The 23991-nt window shown below is 46.5% G+C and overlaps 1 protein-coding gene and 1 long non-coding RNA gene across 2 annotated transcripts in view; one reads left to right on the forward strand and one right to left on the reverse strand.

Moving 5' to 3' along the window:
* Positions 1-1090: 1090 nt before the first annotated feature.
* The window catches only part of LOC148142793 (uncharacterized), a 79735-nt gene continuing 56834 nt past the window's right edge, over positions 1091-23991 (forward strand). Inside the window, exon 1 of the mRNA XM_087975750.1 lies at positions 1091-2136. Coding sequence (XP_087831876.1) covers positions 1091-2136 — 1046 coding nt within the window. The remainder of the gene's footprint in view (positions 2137-23991) is intronic.
* On the reverse strand, positions 6321-14872 carry LOC148142794 (uncharacterized). Its single transcript, XR_015751029.1, has 2 exons — positions 14688-14872; positions 6321-6771 (listed from the first exon to the last, which is right to left on the reverse strand). It is a non-coding gene; the product is annotated as an uncharacterized LOC148142794 (long non-coding RNA).

Genomic DNA, 23991 nt, shown 5'->3' on the forward strand with positions numbered 1-23991 from the left:
CAAGGTAGGGAATTGGGGGAGTCTAGAATTAGAGGATAATAGGGTTAGAGTGAGGATAGGGGAGATTTAAAGGGGACCCATCGTGCAACTTTTTCATGCAGAAGGTGGTGCGTGCAAGGAATGGGCTGCCAGAGGAAGTGGTGGAGGCTGGTGTGATTACAACATTTTAAAAGGCATCTGAATGGTTATATGAATAGGACGGGTTTAGAGGGATATGAGTCAAGTGCTATCAAATGGGACTAGATTAGTTTAGGATATCTGGTCAGCATGGACGAGTTGGACCAAAGGACCTGTTTCTGTGCTGTATATCCCTATGACTCTAGCTTGCCACTAATATTTACTACGTCTGTATGTTCAGTTTTTCTCTGGTGTTGGTGCCAATGCCTTGATGTCTCATTTCTTCTTCACCACCTCCCCGGACATTAACCATTTTGTGTCTGGTTATTTCTCCAGAAGCTGTAGGTTCATCCTGAATTGACACTTTTTGCTTCCCAAATCAGACCTGCTCACTCTCAGCAGTATCCCAACATCGTGAAAGATAAAACTCGAGAAAAAGAGAGAGAGAGAGATGGTGCTTTCAATTTTGTGGAAAAAGAAAAGAATGTTCTGCAGAGAGGAGAGTTGCTTGTTCTGAATTTCTACCCTGGACTGATAGTGATGATTTTTGTAATTTTTTTTAAGAGTATTTGAAGATCTGAAGACAGAAGTTTCAAAATCAACAGATCAAGGGCTTATGCCCAAAACATCAACTCTACTGCTCCTCGGATGCTGCCTGACCTGCTGTGCTTTTTCCAGCATCGCACTTTTCAACTCTGACTCTTCAGCATTTGCAGTCCTCACTTTCATGTCAATGACTGACAGTCACTCAATTCATCAGGACTGCAACAATTTTCGACTATGATTCTGTGAGAAGGAACCAAGCTTTTTCGTTCCTGTTTCAATACGTTTTCAGTATCAGTGGGACGAGATGAGAGACCCTATTATTGCATCGCTCTGAGTGTGGAGCCTGAAAAAGTTATACGGCCTTGGAAGAGGAATTCACGCCTAGGAAGAGCTGTACGTGCTTTTGTGTGCGGATGAAGCTTCGGTCATGGAGAAACCCAAGGAATCCCGCCCTGTGGAGAAACCGTGGAAGTGTGACAACTGTGGGAAAGGCTTCCATTTCCCGTCTGACCTAGACACTCATCGGCGCAGTCACACCGGGGAGAGGCCGTTCTCCTGTCATGAGTGCGGAAAAGGCTTTAGCAATTCCTCCCACCTGCTGAGGCACCGGCAGGTCCACACAGGGGAGAGACCCTACAGCTGCCCCGACTGTGGGAAGACCTTTAGCAGTTCCTCCCACCTGCAAAGGCACCAGCTGGTCCACACAGCTGATAAGCCATTCACTTGCCCTGAGAGCAGGAAGGCCTTCAGCTATTCCTCTGCCTTCCTGACCCACCACCGGGTCCACACGGGGGAGAAACCCTTCAGCTGCCCTGAATGCGGGAAGACATTCAGCAATTCCTCCAACCAGCTGAGGCACCTGCGGGTCCACACGGGGGAGAAACCCTTCAGCTGTCCTGAATGCGGGAAGACATTCAGCAATTCCTCCGCCCGGCTGAGGCACCACCGGGTCCACACAGGGGAGAGGCCCTTCAGCTGCCCCGAGTGCGGGAAGGGCTTCAGCAATTCCTCTGCCCGGCTGATGCACCAGCGGATCCACACCGGAGAGAGGCCTTTCAGCTGCCCCGAGTGCGGGAATGCCTTCAGTAATAGCTCCCACCTGCAGAGGCACCAGCGAGTCCACACTGGAGATAAGCCGTTTGCCTGCCCAGAGTGCGGGAAGACTTTCAGCAGTTCCTCCCACCTGAAGAGGCACCAGGGGGTCCACACAGGGGAGAAGCCCTTCACTTGCCCCAAGTGCAGGAAGGCCTTCAAGGATACCTCTGCCTGGCTGAGGCACCAGCAGGTCCACACCAGGGAGAGGGCATTTTCCTGCCCCGAGTGTGGGAAGGGCTTTACCCAGACATCCCACCTACTGGCCCATCAGCGGGTCCACACGGGGGAGAGGCCCTTCCCCTGCCCCAAGTGCGGGAAAGCCTTCAGCAATTCCTCCAACCTGCTGAGGCACCAGCGGATCCACACTGGGGACAGGCCGTTGTCCTGTCCCTAGTGTGGGCGGAGGTTCTCATCATCCTGCAACTTGCGGAAGCACCAGTGCTCTCAACAATCTGATTCTGCCGGTGACACTGCTGTGGGTCACTCCCAGGACTGAATCCTTCCCATTCTGACAGTGAGTGCAGTGGGAGAGTCAGCGTGCCCCCCCCACCCCCATCCCCAACTTTGCTTCCAGTGGGCATTGCTGCTCATTGTGCCCGGGAGTGTTCTTTCTAGTTTTTTCTGCCCACATAAAGATTTGTTGGCTCTTTCTGGGAACGAGTCTACAATAAATAGCTAAATACTTTGGGGTGTCCATTCGTATTCAGCAGTGACTTTGAATTTAGATTTACAGTTACGTGCCTGTGAACAATACATTGTCTAAGGATTGCACAAATGCTTGGCACTCCATTTTTGAATTGGTAATTTTAAAATTTTCTTTCTTCAGTCTCTGTTTCTGAGATGGTAGGGAAATGATCATTGCTATTAATTAGATTATCGTGTTTAACTTTGCCCTAGCAAAGTTTCAGTATTTATAATTGTTGGTTTTTGTTTAAATTATAATTTTGGTGTGCAAGATCTGTTCATCAAGTCTGGTTAGGAACAGTTGAGAAATTTTGAGGGACTTTGCATGTTTTAATTTCATTGTGTTGTGAATCTGGTGACAGTGACACTCATTTGTATTGGCTGGCTTACCCTTGGTTGTAATGCTTTTCATGCCAACCTGTTGCGATGGTAGTGAGTTCCACAGTCTCACCACATTCTGAGGTTTCTCATGAAATCCTCAGTATAGACCTGGAAAGGGAAAACGTTGACCAGGGCAGAAGATCGGGTGCTAACTGCAAAAAGCCAGGAACACATTCGACTAAAGTAAAACCTTGACAATGTATGGACAAATGAGGAACTTTGAGAGCAATAAGGAGGTCACAAGTCAGTATTCAAGGTAACGGTCACGACAAAAAGAAAAATACTGTGCGAACATTGGATTTTGAAATTCGGCAAGTGCCAAGATGCTGTAGTTGGTTGAATACAATAAGGTAAGGCAGATGAAATAACCAGAACCACTAATTGTAACTGGATAACGATAACCATAAAACAACTGTATACTATTGATTTGGTATATGTAAACTGCTCTTAAAATAACACAACAGTATATAAAACGGATGTATTTTAGTATTTGGGGAGTTTGTTGCCATCTTGTGGAAATGGCTCTGCAGGCTTGAATAAAAGCAGTGTAAGAAAAGTGTCCACGTGTCATCTGGTCAGTTACAGGCTCCAGGCGATTCTAGAATCCTTAGTGTGCAAGCAGGCCATTCATCCCATCGAATCAGCACTGACTATCCCACCCAGACCCACTCTGCTATCCTATCCCGGGAACTGTGCATTTCCCATGGCCAATCCACCCTCACCTTCACATCTTGTGGGAGGAGGCCAGAGCACCAGAGGAAACCCAGGCAGACACAGGGGCAGAATGTGCAAACTCCACGCAGACAGTTGGTCCGAGGGTAGAACCACACTAGGGTCACTGATGCCGTGAGGCAGCAGTGCTAACCACTGTACCACCACTCCATGTTTCCCTAAAAAAGTGAATTTCAAAGATTCGGGAATCTTTGAGAGAAAAACAAAACTCTCTTATCTTAAATGAGAGGCTAGTGTCTGGCTAGAAATGAGTGGACATAACAATGTGAATGTAAAGTCCTCTTCAGATGTCATACACCTCTATCAGATCATCTGGTTCTTCTAAGCTTGAACTGATACAAGCCCAGTCTGACATTCCCTTGTCCCTGATTATTATAAGTTGAGTAAATCAGCAACACCCGACCTCACTAGCATGACACAAGATCCCCTCTATCCAAGTTGACCTTTATCCTCTCACCTCTTGACCCCAGGCCACCATGTGGTCAGCCACAACTCACTCTGAATGAGAACAGATGAACTGACCAGACAGCAGTGAGGTGGACACTGCATCCCCAGAGAATCTGATGAGAGTGAGAAAATTGTCCAGCTCACATTTGGATTGTTGCAAGGACCGTGTCTCCTCTCATTTAAAAGTCTTTGATCCCAATAAAATTCTGGTTCTGTTGTGCATTGTGTGTGCTTTATCTATGTTTCACTAGGTGATTTTCTGGACCTGGTCATTTCCCATTAGGAAGTGTGAATTCAGTGCCAGATAATAGTCTCACTTCTGAATTATCCTTGAGGATTGGTGTAGAACATACCAAGTGTCAGTCAGAATGGAAGAAGTTCTACTGTTTATTTAATCCTCTGCTGTCATTGTCCTGGGAGTGTTTAAATAGGAAAGCGTAGAGGGAGTTTTACTCTGTATCCAAGCCAATGCTGTGCCTGTCATGGCAGTATTTGTTTGGAACAGTGTCGCGGTAGCTTCACTTTCAATTTAAGAGTAGAGGAAGCTTTATTCCGATTGTAATCCCATGCTGTTCTCCCTCCTGGAAGAAGGAAGCTGAAGCACCCAGAGGAGATCCAAACAGACACCGGGGGAGAATGTGCAAACTCAGCCCAGACAGTCGTCCAAGGGTGGAATCAAACTCAGGTCCCTGATGCTGTGAGGTAGCGGTGCTAACCTCTGTTCTATCTCATTCTGCTCTCGAAAGAAGTGAATTTTAAAGACTCAGGAAGCCTTCAGAGAAAAACATAACTCTCCTCTCTTAAATGAGTGGCCACCTATTTGTTAACTGGGTCCACTCATTTCTAGTGTCTGGCACAATGGCATTCATCCATTCACATTGTTAAGTCCTCACAGGATGTTATACATCTCCATCAGATCATCTGATTTTTATAAGCTCTAACTGATAACATCGCAACCCGACAACCCCTTGACTCTGATTATAAGTTGAGTAAATTCAGTTATGAACTGCTTTGAATGTATTTACTAAGTAAAGAAACCAAATATGGTGGTCTTCCCAATACCCACCGACAAATGGAGCAAAACACCCTGACTTTATATTCTACCCCCTTACCAGAAATGAGAACATTTCATTTAAGTTGGACAGGTTTTCCTGCATTAAACCCCAACCTTGCCTGGTCCCAACCTGTCAACCACACTTTACAGTTGTCTTATTCCCTGTTTGTACATGAGTTTGCTACCTAGGTTTGGGCCATCACCAAACTGAACACCTTTGCAGATACTTCCATCATCAAAGCTGTGAAAAGACACTGTGAAAAAAATGGAAGCCCTTGCACTGTGTTCCACTCATCACCCCTTGACAACCCGAAACATTTTGATGACTGTTGCCTGTTCACTCACCAATGCTCTATCCACGCTGTTAAATGACCTGGACAAGATGAGCTCTTATTTTGAATAATGACTTTCGATGTGGCACCGTACCAAAAGACTTCTGGAATATCAGTACATCCATGGGTTCCTCTACTTCATAAGAAGTAGGAGCAGAAGTCAGCCAACTGGCCCTTCGAGTCCACTTCAACATTCAGTAACATCATGGCTGATCTTTTCGTGGCCTCAGCTCCACGTACCCACCCTCTCACCGTATCCCTTAATTCCTTCACTGCTCAAAACATTATTTATCTTAGCTTTAAAAACATTTACTGAAGTAGCCTCAACTACTTCACTGGGCAGGGAATTCCACAAGTTCACAGCCACTTCTGTGTGAAGAAAGTGCTGCTCAACTCAGTCCTAAATCGGCTCCCCCCTAATTTTGCGGCTCTGCCTTCTTATCCTGGTTTCACCTGCCAGTGGAAACATCCTCTCTAAGTCTGTCTTATCTATTCCTTTCATAATTTTACATGTTTCTATAAGATTCCACCTCATTTGTCTAAATTCCAATAACATAATCCCAGCTTACTCAGTTTCTCCTCATAAGCCAATATCCTCACCTCTGGAATTAACCTAGTGAACCTCCTGTGCACACACTCCAGTGCCAGTACATCCTTTCTTAAATGAGGAGCATATTACTGCAGACAGTACTCCAGGTGTAGCCTCACCAGCACCCGAAACAGCTGCAACATAACCTTCCTGCTTTTAAACTCGATCCCTTTAGTGATGAAAGACAAAATTCCATTTGCCTTCTTAAATACCTACTGTACCTGCAGACCAACCTTCTGTAATTCATGCACAAGGACACCCAGGTCCCTCTGCGCAGCAGCATATTGCAATTATTTTAACCATTCAAGTAATAATCCTTTTTACTGTTATGCCAACCAAAATGGATGACTTCACATTTATTAACATTTTACTCCAATTGCCAAACTTTTGTGCACTCACTTAACATATATCAGGAAGCTAAGGCAATTCAGCATATCTGTAAAGACTCTTAGCGATGTTTATGGCTGCACCATTGAAAGCATTCTTTCTGGATGCATTGCGGCTTGGTACGGCAACTGCTGTGCCTACGACCGAAAGAAACTACATACAGTTGCAAACATAGCCCAGTACATCACACAAGACAACCTTCCAACCATTGACTCCATGTGTACTTCCTGCTGCCTCAGGAACTCAGCCAACATCAAAGACCCCTCCGACCCTGGTTTAGACCGTTGACTGGACACTTCAAATTTCAAATTTAATGTTGATTTCACTCTTTGTGCACCTTCTCTGCAGCCGTTACATTGCATTCCTCGCTCTGTTCTGTTACTCTGATGCACCTTGTGTGGTATAATCTGCACACAAAACAAAACCTTTCACTGTACTTAGGTACATGCGACAATAATAAAGCAAAGCAAATCAAACTGAATGATCCACATTGCTTGTTACTTTCTTAAAATAGATGTCCCAATGAGTGAGTCCCTTTCATAATCCTTTGTTAACTCTGCCTGATTGCAACAAGATTATAAATGTCACAATTTATTTTCCTTATTAACTGATTGCAGCATTTCTCCCTGTGACTAATGTTAAACCAAGCAGCCTCTACATTCATAGAGTCACAGAGAGTACAGCATGGAAACAGACCCTTCGGTCCAACCCGTCCATGCCGACCAGATACCCCAACCCAATCTAGTCCCACCTGGCAGCACCCGGCCCATATCCCTCCAAACTCTACCTATTCATATACCCATCCAAATGCCTCTTAAATATTGCAATTGTACCAGCCTCCACCACTTCCTCTGGCAACTCATTCCATACCCGAAACACCCTCTGTGTGAAAAAGTTGCCCGTTCGGTCTCTTTTATATCTTTCTCCTCTCACTCTAAACCTATGCCCTCTAGTTCTGGACTCCCAACCCCAGGGAAAAGACTTTGCCTATTTACCCTAACCATGCCCCTCATAATTTTGTAAACCTCTATTAGGTCACCTCTCAGCCTCCAACATTCCAGGGAAAACAGTCCCAGCCTGTTCAGCCTCTCCCTATATCTCAAATCCTCCAACCCTGGCAACATCCTTGTAAATCTTTTCTGAACCCTTTCAAGTTTCACAACATCATTCCGTAGGAAGGAGACCAGAATTGCACGCAATATTCCAACAGTGGTCTAACCAATGTCCTGTACAGTCGCAACATGACCTCCCAACTCATGTACTCACTACTTTGACCAATAAAGGAAAGCATACCAAACGCCTTTTTCACTATCCTATCTACCTGCGACTCAACTTTCAAGGAGCTATGAACCTGCACTCCAAGGTCTCTTTGTTCAGCAGCACTCTCTAGGACCTTACCATTAAGTGTATAAGTCCTGCTAAGATTTGCTTTCCCAAAATGCAGCACCTCACATTTATCTAAATTAAACTCCATCTGCCACTTCTCAGCCCATTGGCCCATCTAGTCAAGATCCTATTGTTTAGGTCCCTAGTAGTTTTCTGACTCTGCTAAAATCAAACCCTCTTTGCTGTCCACTACACCTCCAATTTTGGTGTCATCTGCAAACTTACTAACTGTACCTCTTATGTTCACATCCAAATCATTTATGTAAAAGACAAAAAGTAGAGGACCCAGCACCAATCCTTGTGGCACTCCACTGGTCATAGGCCTCCAGTCTGAAAAACAACCCTCCACCACCACCCTCTGTCTTCTACCTTTGAGCCAGTTCTGTATCCAAATGGCTAGTTCTCGCTGTATTCCATGAGACCCAACCTTGCTAATCAGTCTCCCATGGGGAACCTTGTCGAATACCTTACTGAAGTCCATGTAGATCGCATCTACCGCTCCACCCTCATCAATCCTTTGTTACTTCTATAAAAAACTCAAGTTTGTGAGACATGATTTCCCAAGCACAAAGCCACGTTGACTATCCCTAATCAGTCCTTATCTTTCCAAATACACATATATCCTGTCCTTCAGGATTCCCTCCAACAACTTACCCACCACCGAGGTCAGGCTCACTGGTCTATGGCTCCCTGGCTTGTCCTTGCCACCCTTCCTAAACAGTGGCACCACGTTTGCCAACCTCCAGTATCCAGCACATCACCTGTGACTATCAATGATACAAATATCACAGCAAGAGACCCAGCAATCACTTCTTTAGCTTCCCACAGAGTTCTCGGGTACACCTGATTAGGTCCTGGGGATTTTTTATCCCTGCTTCCACGAAGAGAGAAATATCCTGCAGTCTGCAGTGGCCATTTTAGAACCTAGGATTAAAACTGAAGTTCCGGCATCTTCCTTTTTGAAGATGAGAGGATGACGTCTCGTGTAGCTTTGCATGGATTGCAGAAAGACCATGCACATTACACGCAGTTAGATCACCTCACAATGTGGCATTCCACAACAAAGTCTGTTCCCTCACCTCAGTAGTCACAATGCAATATGTGGTCACTCAGTCAGCCACAAGTCGTGTTCTAGTCATGTGGTGCATCAATGAGCCCAGGACCCAGTCTGTGTCTCAGCTTGAGATCTTGTAATGGTGCAAATAATGAGTGTTTTTAATAAACTTCAAGACATCTGCCTCCACAAGAACCCATATTACATGGTGATGGGACCATTCTGCCCCTTAAACAAGGTTATACTGTCCTTGGTTTTGTTCAAGAAGGGTTGTAAAAGCAGTGGTGTGGAAAAGGCTAACAGACACTGCCTGAATCAACAACCAGAGGAAGCCTTTAGAGATTTTTTAAACACAGTTACACAATGAAAGGGGAGTGGCCAGTTCTCCCAGCTCAGCTTTTTTTTCCCAGTTTGGTTTGGTTTTAGCAGAGTCAGAAAATTACTGGGGACCTAGACAAGCAGCTACAATGAAACTTGCTTTAATAGACATTATTTTGCCTGACTCCACTCTCTGAAATCTCTCCTGCCTGTAAGAACCTGTGTTCAAATTTACCTTTTGCCAAGAGGTGTGTTCACAGGATGTTGCGAAATTGGAACAGCTTTGTTAAGTTGCAATAGTCAGTTGAGTTTTCATATAAGTTATTCTCAATTCTATTTTCTTTTGTTTGTGTTTCATCTGTAGTGTGTAAATAAATTGTTTTGACTGAAACTGAGTGGTTTGACCAGCTGCATCAGTCCTGGAATATCCACTTCACTAAATAAATTTTGTGAAATTGCCTAAAAAAATAAATTAACAAGTTAGGGTGTGGCCTACATTCTTCACATTTTTTGAGGGGTTCTTGTCTGATCCATAAAGGTCTGTGTTGCAGGGAAGTATTCAGACCATATCCTACTCTGTGGTGTTTGAGCCAAGAAACCACATCAATGTGGCCATAATTGGCAGCTATTGGGTACTATAAGTTGATGGCAGTGCTGGTGGGTAACAAGTTACTGACAGCTGTTATGGACCAGACCAGACCCATGCCCAGCCCCTTCTAAAGATTTTGAGAAAGGACCCTAAACCCTCTCTTTCTTAATTTAATAGCAGATTTGAAATGTCATCTTCCAGAAGTGATGTGTTGTGAAGTTGGATAGAGTACAGAGGAAACTCAATTATCTGAATATTGGATTATCCGAAGAAGATCTCAAGGTCCCGATAGAAACATTACATCAAAGAGGTGTTTCAATACTGATTGCGCCTTTTGTTTATAATGATTAAAAATGCACTCAGCTTACTGAAATGCTGTCAACAATCCTGGATATCTATGGGAGCCCAGGCACCATCTCCCAATGACTGACTGCTTGGCTTCTCTCTCTCCCACACTTCCCCTGAAGTTCTATACAGGCGAGTACCCTCAACTTCCCTTTCCCAGATAATCTCTCCAATATTATTGTTAGCGCGGATGAAATGATATCAGTCCGAGCCCAGAGTGCGGTTCAACAATCGGTAACGTTTATTGCTACAGTAACGCCGGCGGAGACCAACCGAGGTCCGAATCTCAGCCGCTCTCCTGTTCCTGCACGCTGCTACATATTATATACTTTTAGTTGTCAGGATGTGTGGAATTTGAGGATAAATGGGATGATAGTTCCCCATCATCACTGGAGTAGGTGCAAATAGAATGTTTCCTGCCATCCCAGGAGAGTTGCAGGGCACACACAATATGGTGATAATTGGTTTATGTAAAACGGGTCTGGGTATTATCTGCTTGTCTCTCTCTGTGAGGGCAGGGGCTAGCAGCCCCCTTTGTTCCCTTGGGGTGTTGGTGTGTATTGGTCTGTCCGTTCCTGTCTGGTGGATGCCTGTCCTTTGTGTCAGGGTGGTTCCGTATCGATGGGTATGGGTGTGTTTCAGTCAGTCAGTCTCTTGATGTGATTAGGAGATGGGTTTCCATATTAATTAATTCCGGAGTTTTGGTCTATGAGTCATGGGTAGTGTTGGTATAGTGTGGATTTTATCTGTCCTCTGTCTCCCATCTCCCGCTCACGTGGGCGGACCGGCAGCTGCTGAGTTCTGTGGGTTTAAAGCTGCGACTGCTGTTTAAAACACAAAATGAATTCTTATAGTTTCCTGATGTAGGCATAGTCCCGTGGCAAAAGCAGGGCGGCTCTGATGCCCGCTTGCATTATCCTGTACAGGGCAAAGGTGGAACCTGTTGCAAATAAAAGTAGTGTGTGCACTATTTGAGACTTAGCCCGCCCCCCCCCCCCCCACCAAAACATCCCCAAGGGCAGCAGCATTCTTACTGTTGGTGTCCAGTCCGGCTGCCCCAGAGAGGGGATAGGGGGCCGGCGGGATACTCATGGGAGATGATGGGGGCGGGGGGATGGGGGGCGCCTGGGGCTTCAGAAATGCTGCAGGTCCCTTACACATAAAAGTGTGTGTCTGCTCAGAAACAAACCCTGAGACAGACAGAGGGAGCAAGGCAGGCAGAGCGAGGAAGAAGGAAACTTCAGAAAACTGAGCCCCACAGGACAGGCATTGAATCAATTAACCAAACAATCAGTTATCTGAATGAAATAGTGCCCGCCCATCTCGTTTGGATAATCGTGGTTCCTCTGTAATTGTAGGTTGGGTGGCAAGAATTTCGAATTTGGTGGTATGTGTAAAATTGCAAAATGGGGAAAGCATTGCGTGATCCCTTTAAAAGACCATGTGTTTTTTTCTGCAGATGTAGTTTACTTAAGTGTTGCATTTTGGGAAAGCCAAATCAGGGCAGGACTTGTACACTTAATGGTAAGATCCTGGGGAGTATTGCTGAACAAAGATCTTGGGGCGCAGGTTCATAGTTCTTTGAAAATTGAGTTGTAGGTAGAATAGTGAAGGCGGCGTTTGGCACGCTCTCCTTTATTGGTCAGAGCATCGAGTATTGGACTTAGGAGGTCATGTTACACACACAGTATTCCAAAAGTGGTCTAACCAATCTCCTTGCTATAGAAGGGATGTTGTAGATCTTTTCTGAACTGTTTCAAGATTCACAAGGAGGTTGCCAGGGTTTGAGCTACAGGGAGGGTCTGAATAGGCTGGGGCTGTTTTTCCTGGAACATTGGAGACTGAGGGGTGACCTTATAGAGGTTTATCAAATCATGTGGGACGTTGAAAGGATAAAGAGACAAGGTCTTTTCCCTGGGTTGGGAGAGTCCAGAACTAGAGGGCAAAGGCTTAGGGTGAGGTGGGGGAGGAAGCAGTTAGACTCCAAATTGCTTTTGGAAATAAAGGATTAAGAGGAGTGAATTCCTTTGGTATTTGTAATGATTTGGATAAGTACATGAATAAAAAAGGCTTAGAGGGATATGGGCTGGGAGCAGGCAGGTGGGACGAGTTCAGTTTGGGTTATGTTCAGCATAGGAGAAAGTGAGGTCTGCAGATGCTGGAGATCAGAGCTGAAAATGTGTTGCTGGAAAAGCCGCAGCAGATCAGGCAGCATCCAGGGAACAGGAGAATCGACATTTCGGACATAAGCCCTTCTTCAGGAATCCTTCTTCCAGCAACACATTTTCAGCTTATGTTGAGCATAGACTGGTTGGACCGAAAGGTCTGTTTCCTTGCTGTTGGACTCAATGACTCTACAACTGCAAAGGTCCTAGAAATTTATTTCCAGCTTTTTAGGAGACCACTGTAAAGTTGACTCAATCTCAGGACTGAATTCACATCATACCAATAACAGCTGAGTGAACCAATTGACCAATTTGAAGGCAGATCATAATGCCGAGGAATCAAGACTAGTGGTGATCCACAGCAGCATCGCTGGCAGAATCCGATTGTTGGGAGAATTGGTGCCCCTGCAAGTTGCAGGACAACGTGAACCTCTGCCTGCACTCAGGGCAGGGGAACGGCCTCTCTCTGGTGTGGACACATTGGTGCCTCCTCAGGTCTGACGAGTCACCGATGGCCTTCCCGCACTCAGAGCGGGTAAACAGCCGTTCACCCATGTGAACCCGCTGGTGAGTCAGCAGGTGGGAAGCCTGGGTAAAGCACTTCCCGCACTCAGGGCAGCTGAAGGGCCTCTCGCCCGTGTGGATCCGCTGGTGCCTCAGTAGGACAGAGGAATTGCTGAAGGCCTTCCCTCACTTTGGGCAGCTGAAGGACCTCTCCCCAGAGTGGAGCCCCCGGTGGGCCAGCAGGGTAGAAGAATCATTGAATGGTACGTCTAACATACGATGAATGGCTGAGGATCCTGGGATTGTATTCATTAGAGTTTAGAAGGTTGAGGGGAGATCTAATAGAAACTTATAAGATAATGCATGGCTTAGAAAGGGTGGATGCTGGGAAGGTGTTTCCATTAGGCAGGGAGACTAGGACCCATGGGCACAACCTGAGCATTAGAGGGGGTCAACTTAGAACAAAAATGAGGAGACATTTCTTCAGCCATAGAGTGTGGGCCTGTGGAATTCATTGCCACAGAGGACAGTGGAGGCCAGGATGTTAAATGTCTTCAAGGCAGAGATTGATAAATTCTTGATCTCGCAAGGACTTCCACATATTGTAATTGTACCAGCCTCCACTATTTCCTCTGGCAGCTCATTCTTTACATTCACTACACTGTGAATTAAAAAGTTGCCCTTAGATTTCTTTTAATTCTTGGCTCATCCACCTCACCCTAAAGCTATTACCCTTTAGTTCTGGACTCCCGCAAACCCAGGGAAAAGACCTTGTCTATTTAACCAATCCATGCCTTACATGATTTTATAAATGTGTACAAATGCCTTCGGCACACTCGTGAAAACAGCACCAACCAATTAAGCTCAAACGCTCCAATTCCGGCAGCATCCTTGTCATCTTTTTTCACAACATCCTTCCGATAGGAGGGTGACCAGAACTGCACACAATATTCCAAAAGCGGCCTAACCAGTCTCAATGTAACCTCCCATCTCCAATGCTCAGAAGATTGGGAAAGTTGTCTTTTGTGGGTTTTGAAAATTGAGAAAGAATGGAGGGACAACCCGAACTTATGAGTGTCAGCTTGGAAGCACCAATGTCTCGGGTCCAGGGTGGGAATGGGGGAAGGAAGCCGAAATGCAGGAGCCAAGACAGAGGAAGAACAGAGGATGTAAAACTATTGCAGCTGGCTTGAAGCTGCAATGTGGATTATTGCATGCGCTGTACTTGTACCCGATGCATTTATTTGCGGGAATCGCTATCATCCGTCCCTCCTCGCCCGGGTAATTAAGCCAGATACCCGAGTTTGCAGAGGCTGTTCCCTCCCTAGATTCACTCCAGTTGATTCCCCCTTCCCTCTCTCCCTCCCAGGATGGGGAGTTGCCCAGAGGGTGTTTCACATTGAAACTGATAGGGCCACTTCCGTGTTGTGACGTCATAATGGGCGGAGCTAGTCCGACAGCGGAACCCGAAAACAGACGGAAAGAACTGAAAAAGTGTTGCTGGAAAAGCGCAGCAGGTCAGGCAGCATCCGAGGAGCAGGAAAATTGACGTTTCGGGCAGGAGCCCTTCATCAGGGTAAGTTAGTATGGCCGATAAACACTAACCAGAACATCCTTGGGCATTAGCAGTAATTTAGCACGGCCGATCCACCCTAACCTGCACATCGCTGGACAGTGTGGGGAATTAAGCTCAGCCAAGGCCAGGGCTGCCACAAGGCCGGAAGTCTTTCCCAGAAATAACAGTTGATGGTGCCCTCACCAAGATGGCCGCCCACGCTCCCCGCCCCAAGACAACAGGCGCCTGACCCTCACAAAGATGGCGGCCGTTGCCGGGCAACCCGCGAGGTCCTTCCCTAGTGAAGTAAACACTGGGCCTGTGAGGATTTTATTCGAGGCCTCAGGCCTCCCCCTAGGAGTTTATAAACTCCCCACTCTCCCTCCTCCCGCGGTTCCCAATCCTACCCTGTCTCACTGTCTCCTCTCCCCGGGGGAAGGAGCCAGGTCATGGCGCTCGGGCCTGGCGACCTCCCGGGGATGTTCCTGAAACCTGGTCCTGTTCTGAAGAAGGATCACCGGACCCGAAACGGCTCCTCGGATTTCTCCCCACACATGCAGCCAGGGATGCTCAGCTTTTCCAGCGGTCTCTGTTCTTGTTCCTTAAGCCGCCAGCGCCATTCCTCTCCCACAAACAGGAACACTGCCTTTGTCTCGCTGCAGGACATACTCTGCGCATGTGCCAGCTCTCAAGGGGCGGGGTTCCGGTGCATGACGTCTTCACCGGAGGGGGCGTGGTTGGAGGAGTCCACCAACCAATCGGAGACGATGGGTGCGGGACGATCGTTTTTCTGGCGCCCAGCCACATGAAGGGGTTTGAAAAAAGTTTTAACTTTTTAAAAATCGTTTCAGCCTGCTCAGAAGTAGTATTCCAGACCTCTGGATGGGTGAAACATTGAACTTTCAAACATAAACAAAGGGATACTAAAAAAAATTAATTAAAATAGATGAGATAAATTACAAAAAAATCAAAGAGAACAGCAAAAGCTTCTGTTGGTACGGTAAAGGGAACAGAGTCGTTAAGGTAAGTATTGATACCTTGGAAAATGAACACGGTGAGTTAATGGGGGAATACTGAAATGGCAGAGATGCTAAATCAATACTTGTCCTCAGTTTTCACGTTGGAGGACAACAGAACAATTTCTATTGAAATGGACAAGTCAGAGGCTATAGAAAGGGGAGAACTTAAACAACTAACATCGATAGGGAAAAGGTACACAGCAAACTAGTAGGATTGAGGACAGACAGGTCCCCTGGGCCTGATGGCCGACATCCTAGGGTCCTGAAGGAAGTGGCAGCGGAGATAGTGAATTCATTAGTTACAATATTCTGAAGATCTCTGAACATGGAAAAGATTCATTGAGTTTATTTAAGACTGTTACTACTATTATAGGACAAGCCAAAACAGAGAACAGCCAGGGAATTCCTAAAGGCATGGCACTCATCCACAGATTCAATCAATAAGCACATCAACCTGGACCCAATATACTGACCACTGCAACGGACAGCTGGAACTGACAACCGGAAGCGGCAGATTCAAACCACTACAAATGCTGGAGGAAAGATCACAGAAGCGCTTCACAGGAGGCTCCCAAGCACTGAGGATGTCACCTAGACAGGGGACGAAACGTCTGCAACACAAATTCCCAGCTCGGCAAACAGAACCACAACAACGAGCACCTGAGCTACAAATCTTCTCACAGACTTTGAACACCTTTTGTGTTTATCCTATCCATGCCCCTCATTTTTTTATAAACCTTCATACAGTCACCCCTTACCCTCTGAAGCTCCAGGAAAAACAGTCCTGGACCATTAAGCCTCTCCCAAATTCTCCAACCCTGGAAACATCCATGTAAATCTTTTCTGAACCCTTTCAAGGGTTTGGGGAAAAAGCAGGAAAAGGGGTTGATGAGCAGTCTTGATTGAATGGCGGAGCAGACTTGATGGGCTAAATGACCTAATTCTGCTCTTATATTTGTGAACTTTTGAACTCTGGAGCAGCCAGGACTTGAACCCGATCTAGAGTTAGGGTCACTACCTCTGCGCTACAAGACATCCATAAAATATCAAATCCTCCAGTCTCCTGAGTCACAGGTGGGGATACTAACCACTATACTACCGAGGATGCTGGACAGTTGCAAGATGGTGGAGATAGAGATGGAGAGTGGGTGGGTGTTTCAGGAACTATTATTGACATCATAGTCTGAATGGCCTCCTTATGTACTGTAACATTCTAAAACATTCTAAGCCAGCCAATGATCTGACCTGTGCCACACAAGCACAGTCCCCTGGGAAGTTACCAGAGGTATGTATGGGCTGTAGGAAGAGATCCAATTCCCTGCTTAATCTGGAATGTAATGCTCTCATGCATACCAGGGAGCGGTATGCTCCACATGTCATTCAAACCCAAATACATCATTGACTTCCTACTGGACAGAAAGGATTAAACTTCTCAGCAACAACTGCCTGAAAAAAAAACATTCAATATTTGTAGTCGTAACGAAAATCACAGTTTTCCAAACTGTGGGCCAATATTACCGACCAGGTAACAATGGTTGCTGTGGGGCTCACAGTGATGATTGAGGGGCCGTCCTTTTAGATGCTCGGTTGTTTCTGTATTGTTTTATTAGATTAGATTCCCTACAGTGTAGAAACAGGCCCTTCAGCCCAACAAGTCCACACTGACTCTCTGAAGAGTAACCCATCCAGACCCATTGCCCTCTGACTAAGCACCTAGCACAATGGGCATTTTAACATGGCCAATTCACCTGACCTGCACATCTTTGGACTGTGGGAGGAAACCGGAGCACCTGGAGGAAACCCACGCAGACACGGGGAGAATGTGCAAACTCCACACAGACAGTCGCCCGAGGCTGGAATTGTTGATGGGCTTGGCCTCATGGACTGCTCTCTGAAGCCAGATTTAAAAGAAGGTTTGAAAATTATGACGAAAATCATACCCAGAAAAGACAGTGAAAAACTGTTCACCATGGTAAAAGCATTGAGAATAAGAACGCAAATTTGAAATTGATGACAAGAAAGAAAATGTGATGTGAGAAAGAAATTTCACACAGTAAGTAAATAGATCTGGAAGACATTGCATGGAGAAGTGGTTGAAGCAGGTTCAATTTAGGGCATTGGACAATTATTTGATGACAAGCAATGTACCAGTTTCCAAGGAAATGTCAGGAAAATGGCACAAGGTCAGAAAGTTCATTTAGAGAATTGCATGGACACATGGGCTGAATGGCCTGCTTCTGTGATTTAGTATTTCAGTGGATCATAATTGCTTATCAGGTCTCCGTCAGTTATGAACATCAGGCTAACATCTGCTATTTTGTATGGTCAGTCAGGGAGGATCCGTCAGATTGATGTTGAAAAATGATTCATGATTGGGGAACTGCAGGGATTGGGACTAGGACCTCAGGTATTCACAGTATATGTCAGTGATTTAGATGAGAAAACTAATTGGAATGTATCACAAATTGCAGATGACACAAAGCTGGGTGGAAGGGTGAGCTGTGAGGAGGATGCAGCGTTATTTGGACAGGCTGAGTGAGTGGGTAAATGTATGGCAGGTGCAGTTTAGTGTGGATAAATGTGAGGTTATCCACTTTGGTAGCAAAAATAGAAAAGCAGATTATTTGAATAACTGTAACCTGGGAGATGGGAATGTTCACCAAGAACTAATCCAAGATGGAGGACCGGAAAATTTGTGGCTGTAAGAGCTGCTCTTTTTTAAAGATATTTTCAGTGTTGGAGGCGATTTCCTTGAATTCCAGGAGCAGCACTTACTGTTTTATATACTGTTGCATTGTTTTGGAACTTTGGAGTAAAAAAATCAAGTCAACAGCACTTTTAAAAGAGAGAAAGACAGCTAAAGGCAGCGAGCACATGGTCTGAAAGAGAGAGAGATAGAGAAAATCCTACACTGCTAGCTGACACAGCAGTGAATCTATGTAGTTACTGCCTTTGTTGTTTGAAATCATGTATCTCTGAACATTGGAGTGCGTCTAGGAAAAATTAACAAACACAAAATTCACAACTGGTCTTGGTGGAATCTGTGTGGGAGAGCTCACAGCACAGGAACAGAAAAGTGCATAGTTTTTAATGTGTAGCCTTGCTGTAAGTCTGCGGTAGTGAATAGAGTGGGTTCTTTCTTGATTATTTGTTTTGAGATTTTAGAAGCTCACCAGCAGGTCCACAACAGGGAGCGGCCAATCACCTGCTCCGAATGCAGGAAGAAATTCATTGATTCTTCCAGCCTGCAGACGCACCAGCGGGTCCACACTGGAGACAGTCTGCTCACCTGCTGTCAGTGTGGGAAGGGCTTTACCCCCTCCTCCCACCTATGGAGGCCATTGCAGGTTGATTTAAGGAATGACAGCCGAGTGCCATTATCGACTGGACTATCAACCCAGCTTTGGGGACTCCTGGGTTCGAATCACACTGTGGCAGATGGCAGAATTCGAATTCAGTCAGAAATCTGGAGTTCAGAATCTAATGATGAAACCATTTTCTGGGGAAAAAATATCCCATGAGATTCACTGATGTCAGAGTCTGTCTGTATCCCAATTTTGAGTCAGACTGGTTCTATTTCCATCGTAGAATTTATAACATATTACATGGATAGACTGTCGAAGATTGTGCGTTTTTTGAGCAAAATAGAATGTACTTGCAATTAAAATCCTGCAATTGCAAATTCACACCATAGACTGATGTGTGTGTTTGTGTATGTGCGTGCTTGGTAAAGTGTGTGAGTAATGGAGTATAAGCCTGTGAGAGGGTGTGTGCATGTGTGTGTGTCTGAGTGCGAGCATGAGTGTGAGAGTGAGAGAGAGAGAGTGTATAGTGTAGTGGGGTCACCTGCAGTGTGACATGAACCCAAAATCCCAGTTGAGACCACCCTCATGGGGTTCCAAATTTGGCTAACAGCCTCTGCTCAGCCACCAGAAACGATTAAGCAGTTACACAACACACATTGGAGAGGGCAGGGTGGGCCTTGTCTTTCGATTTGCGGAAGTTGAGACGCTCTGGATACTGTGATCCAGGGCAAACACAGGCTGGTGGACCTTCGGCTCAGAAAGATGCAGCTGGAAGTCGGGCTGCAGACACGTTGGGGGAAAAGGGGAAAGTTCTGGGAGATGGTCTTTCCTCTACGGACAAAGCCTTCTGACTGGGTCAGTGGACAGGGTCAGGAGGATGTCAGCCCAAGTCAGACAGCACGGTGGCACAGTGGTTAGCACTGCTGCCTCACAGCACCAGAGACCCGGGTTCAATTCCCACCTCAGGCGACTGACTGTATGGAGTTTGCACATTCTCCCCGTGTCTGTGTGGGTTTCCTCCGGGTGCTCCGGTTTCCTCCCACAGTCTAAAGATGTGCAGGTCAGGTGTATTAGCCATGCTAAATTGCCCGTAGTGTTAGGTAAGGGGTAGATGTATGGGTGGGTTGCGCTTCGGCGGGGCGGTGTGGACTTGTTGGGCCGAAGGGCCTGTTTCCACACTGTAAGTAATCTAATCTAATCTAATAAAGGGGAAATGAGAGAGCTCTGCACGAGCGAGGAGCTAACTGGCTGTGTGGTTGGAGTACGAACAATGTTGGGGGGGGCAGTGGTGGTCAGGGAGAGAATAGTGGCAGAGATTGTCACCATTCTCTGCAGTTGGCAGCAGAAGACCAGGTTGCATCAGTGTCTGCCTGGCGCCAGGATTTGGGAACCGGTGTGCTCAGGGCTGGAGAAATGGAAAAGGGAAGTTGCAGCGGGCGTGGTCTAACAATGTCAGGAGGAGAGAGCCTCTGCTGAAGGCTCATGAGAAGTCAGAAGCTACAAAGACAAAGCAGAACTTCAAAGCTCTGGGTGGCACGGTGGCTCAGTGGTTAGCACCACTGCCTCACAGTACCACGGACTTGGGTTCAATTCCACTCTCATGTAGCTCTCTGTGTGGACTTTGGCATGTTCTCACCTTTGTGTCTGCGTGGGTGAACTCTGGGTGCTCCAGTTTCCTCCGACAGTCTAACCATCTGAAGTTTAGGGTGGATTGGCTATGCTGAAGTGTCCACGGATCTGCAACCTAGCGTGGGTTAACTATGGGGAACTGCAGAGAAAATGGGTGGGGATGCTGTTTGGAAGGTCGGTCTGAGTTTTACGGGCCGAATGGCCCATAGGGACTATATGAATCTACCGTCTTAGCCATGTGTCTATTGAGAAACGACTGCTCCCAAGTCTGCTGTGGATGGAGTGGGTTCCAGTTCATGGAACACTGACACCATTCCTGGGTAAGGTGGGATTTGAGCTGTCACTTCCCCAGCCCACTGTCCCCATGCATTCTCTCTCTCCTTACAGTCTGCACTCACCAAATGTCTGTGCCCAGCCATTTTCTCTCTCTCTCTCCCCCTCATTTTCTGCCCCCCATTCTCTGTCCCCAAGTCTTTCTCCTCCCCTCCACACTCTGTCTCCTGTCCATTTTCTCGCGCTCTCCCCCTACCCTCTGCTCCCCTATCCATTCTCTCTCTCTCTCCCCCTCTTTCCCCCCCACCCTCTGCACCCCTGTCCATTCTCTCTCCCTTCTACCTTCCCCCCATCTTTTCTCGTACCTCGAGCCCTCTTTGATTGCTGTATCAAGCCCTTCTCGGGAAAGAGAGAGAATGAATGGTGATGTCTCAACCAGGAAGACAGGGGTGCACAAGAAATGGCTGATCTTTAAAATTGAGAACAGCTGAAATTATATATTCAGAAACATTGTTAATGTCTAAAGGCATAAAGCTGCAGACATGTTTCTGAAACTTGCATTGAACTCGGCGGGTAGAGTCATACAGCACAGAAACAGACTCTGCAGTCCAGCTCACCCATGCTGACTGGATATCCTAAACTAATCTCGTGACCCATTTGCCAGTATTTGACCCATATCTCTCTCAACCCTTCCAATACATATATCCAACCAGATGCCTTTTAAATGTTATAATGGTACCAGCTTCCATCACTTCCTCTGGCAGCCCATTCCACACACATACCACCCTCTGTATGAAAAAAATACAAATCTATGCCTTCCTCACTCGCTCGTTTTATCTGTACTGATACCTTCGGGATCTCTGGACATGGACAGCAAGGTTCCTTTGTTCCTCAGCACTCTGTAGGGACCTTCTATTTATTGATTACTTTCTTCCATTATTACATTTCCCAGAATGCCTGGAGATTAAATTCCATCCCTCTGCCCCATTTACCAGCTGATTGGTATTAAAGTGTAGCCGGAGACCATCCTCCTCACTATCAATACCACCACCTTTCCAGAGTTTACTCCTAAACAGAGGGGGGGCAGCACTGTCTCCGGCTGAGCAGTGGGAATTGTGTGTGTGTGTTGTGGGGGCTTGGAAACTTTGCAAGCTCCCTTTCCTTCATTCTTTATTTCCCCCAAATCCATGTGATTTGAGTTTTTATAACAGAAAACAGCACAGGGTTTAATTCCCACTGGCTGAAACTTTGCCCTCCCCTCTAATGTCTGAGAGTAAAACACTTTACTTCCCCTCCCCTCCCTCCATGTGTAACACAGAGTTGTGGGATTGGCACCTGTTGTTATTTTGTGATCTATTCCAAATGAAATTTTATCTCTGCGCAGGCACAAGTGAACAGTCTGTTTTTGTGCTTTCTGCGAGATCAGGCTAGCAGCTTTTAAATCCTTATGTTAAGCAGCAGAAGCAAACAGTAGATCAGCAATTGTATTTTGAGAGTGGTAATTCTAGCCCTGGTAATCCCGTTGGGTCAACAGAGAGAGAGGGAGAGCATGTCACATCTAAAATGCATACAGAAGAGTTGTTACACTTGTTCAGTCAGTTGAGTTGGTTCTGCCCTCAGATGTGACTGGATGTTGCTTTTCATGGATCATAATTAAACTACAACAGAACACATTAAATTCAAGGAATTCAATTGAAAGGGCAGTTTGAGTGAATAAATGGAAAACTGCTTAAAGATTGGCTCCTGGTCCTTTACTTCACCAATTAGAAGTTGTTGGTTTGACAGCTCTCCTAATCATAGAATCCCTACAGTGTGGGAGCAGGCCATTTGGCCCATCGAGTCAACACTGACCCTCCAAACAGCATCCCATCCAGACTAACAAAAATGTGCACCGCATGTGTGCAGAGAAGAGGATGCTGGAAGTGAGTGGGATGCTTTCACCACCACCATCTCCCTCCAAGACCCAAACATCCCCACAGCACCACCTGTCCATTCCTCCACCACCACAGTGCCTCCGGCCTTACCCCCTGCCAACCACAGTGCCACTGTCCATTCTCCCCGCGACCCACAGCATCCCCTGACCATTCTCCCTGCCACCCACAGCACCCTGTCCATTCTCCCCCACCAACTATGGCACGACCTGCCCATTCTCCCCTGTGGCACCCACAGCACTCCCATCCATTCTCCCTCGCCATTCATGGCTCCCCCCTCTCCATTCCCCCGTGCCATCTACGGCACCCCTGTCCATTCCCTCGCCACTCCCGGCACACCGTCCATTCTCTCTCTCTTTCTTTCTCTCACCCCCACCCTCTGCACACCTGTCCAGTCCCCTTCCCATCTTCTGACTCCCCATGCATTTTCTCTCTCCCCAAATCCTCTGCTCTCCATCCCTCTGTTCCCCCATATATTCTCTTTCTCCACCCACGTTCTGCCCTCTGTCCATTCTCCTGCCATCCACTGACTCCCATCTATTCTCTCTCCCCTCACACTCTGCACTCCACTCTTTCTCTCTCCCACAATGCTCTGTACCCCATTCTCTCTTGTCCCCCTCCACCATTTATTGCTGCTGTAAATATATTTCTTACTTTAAAAACGGAAGGCTGGCTGTAACTCTGGATGGATTCAGTATTTAAAACTGTGGTGACTCTGTAAATCAAGCAGGGGGCGTGGCCACGTGACGTTCCCATTTTGAACTCGGAAGAGTGCGGGGCGTGGCTACGTGACGTCCCCGTCTCGCACCCGGAAGAGTGCGGACTGGTCACGTGATGTCCCGTTTCGCGCCCCGGAAAAGTGCGGACGATCACGTGACGTCCCGTTTCGCGCCTCGGAAGTGGGTCAAGGAGGCCACGTGATGCCCCATTTCGCGGGCAAAAGGAGGTCACGTGGGGTCGGACAGCTAGGAATGTAAGAAGGTGGGGAAAGGAGTCAGACTAACACCCAATCAGAAGATAATTCTACATCAGTGTTTATATGACGTTTTTTATTGTATAAAAGACTGGGGCAGGGACAAAACGAGGTCTTTCCTTTTTGAACTGGCATACTTTTATAGTTTGTCAGGGACAAAGGGGTTTAGACCCAGAGCTCTGAATGCTTTGTTCACTTACTGTGTAAAATAAATTAAGAGTGTGAGACCGAATATCTTCTCCTATTGCTTCATTTAAAAGAACACGCAGGACTTGGCTCACACATAGAAGAAAGTAAGTTTGTAGATTGAGCCAAAGTCCAACAATTTGGTGACCCCGACGTGATGAAGACGGAGAAGTGACGGAAAGAGAGAAAAATAGAAACAACGGACAACTGACGTTTGATGACAACAACAAGCGGCGCCGCATAAAAAAAAGGTGAGCAGACGCCTGTTGATATCGAAGTTCTGCAATTGGAGATACTAAATTGATTGTTGTCATTATACTGCAAGTGTCCTAGTAATAGTAAGTGGACAAAGCATTGTTAAGGTACGTACAGGTTTAAAGTCCCTTGGGGTTAGA

This window comes from Chiloscyllium plagiosum, unplaced genomic scaffold, assembly GCF_037043375.1.
Source record: "Chiloscyllium plagiosum isolate Xiang-an unplaced genomic scaffold, Cpla_swu_hap1 HiC_scaffold_27, whole genome shotgun sequence".
Classification (NCBI taxonomy): Eukaryota; Metazoa; Chordata; class Chondrichthyes; order Orectolobiformes; family Hemiscylliidae; genus Chiloscyllium; species Chiloscyllium plagiosum.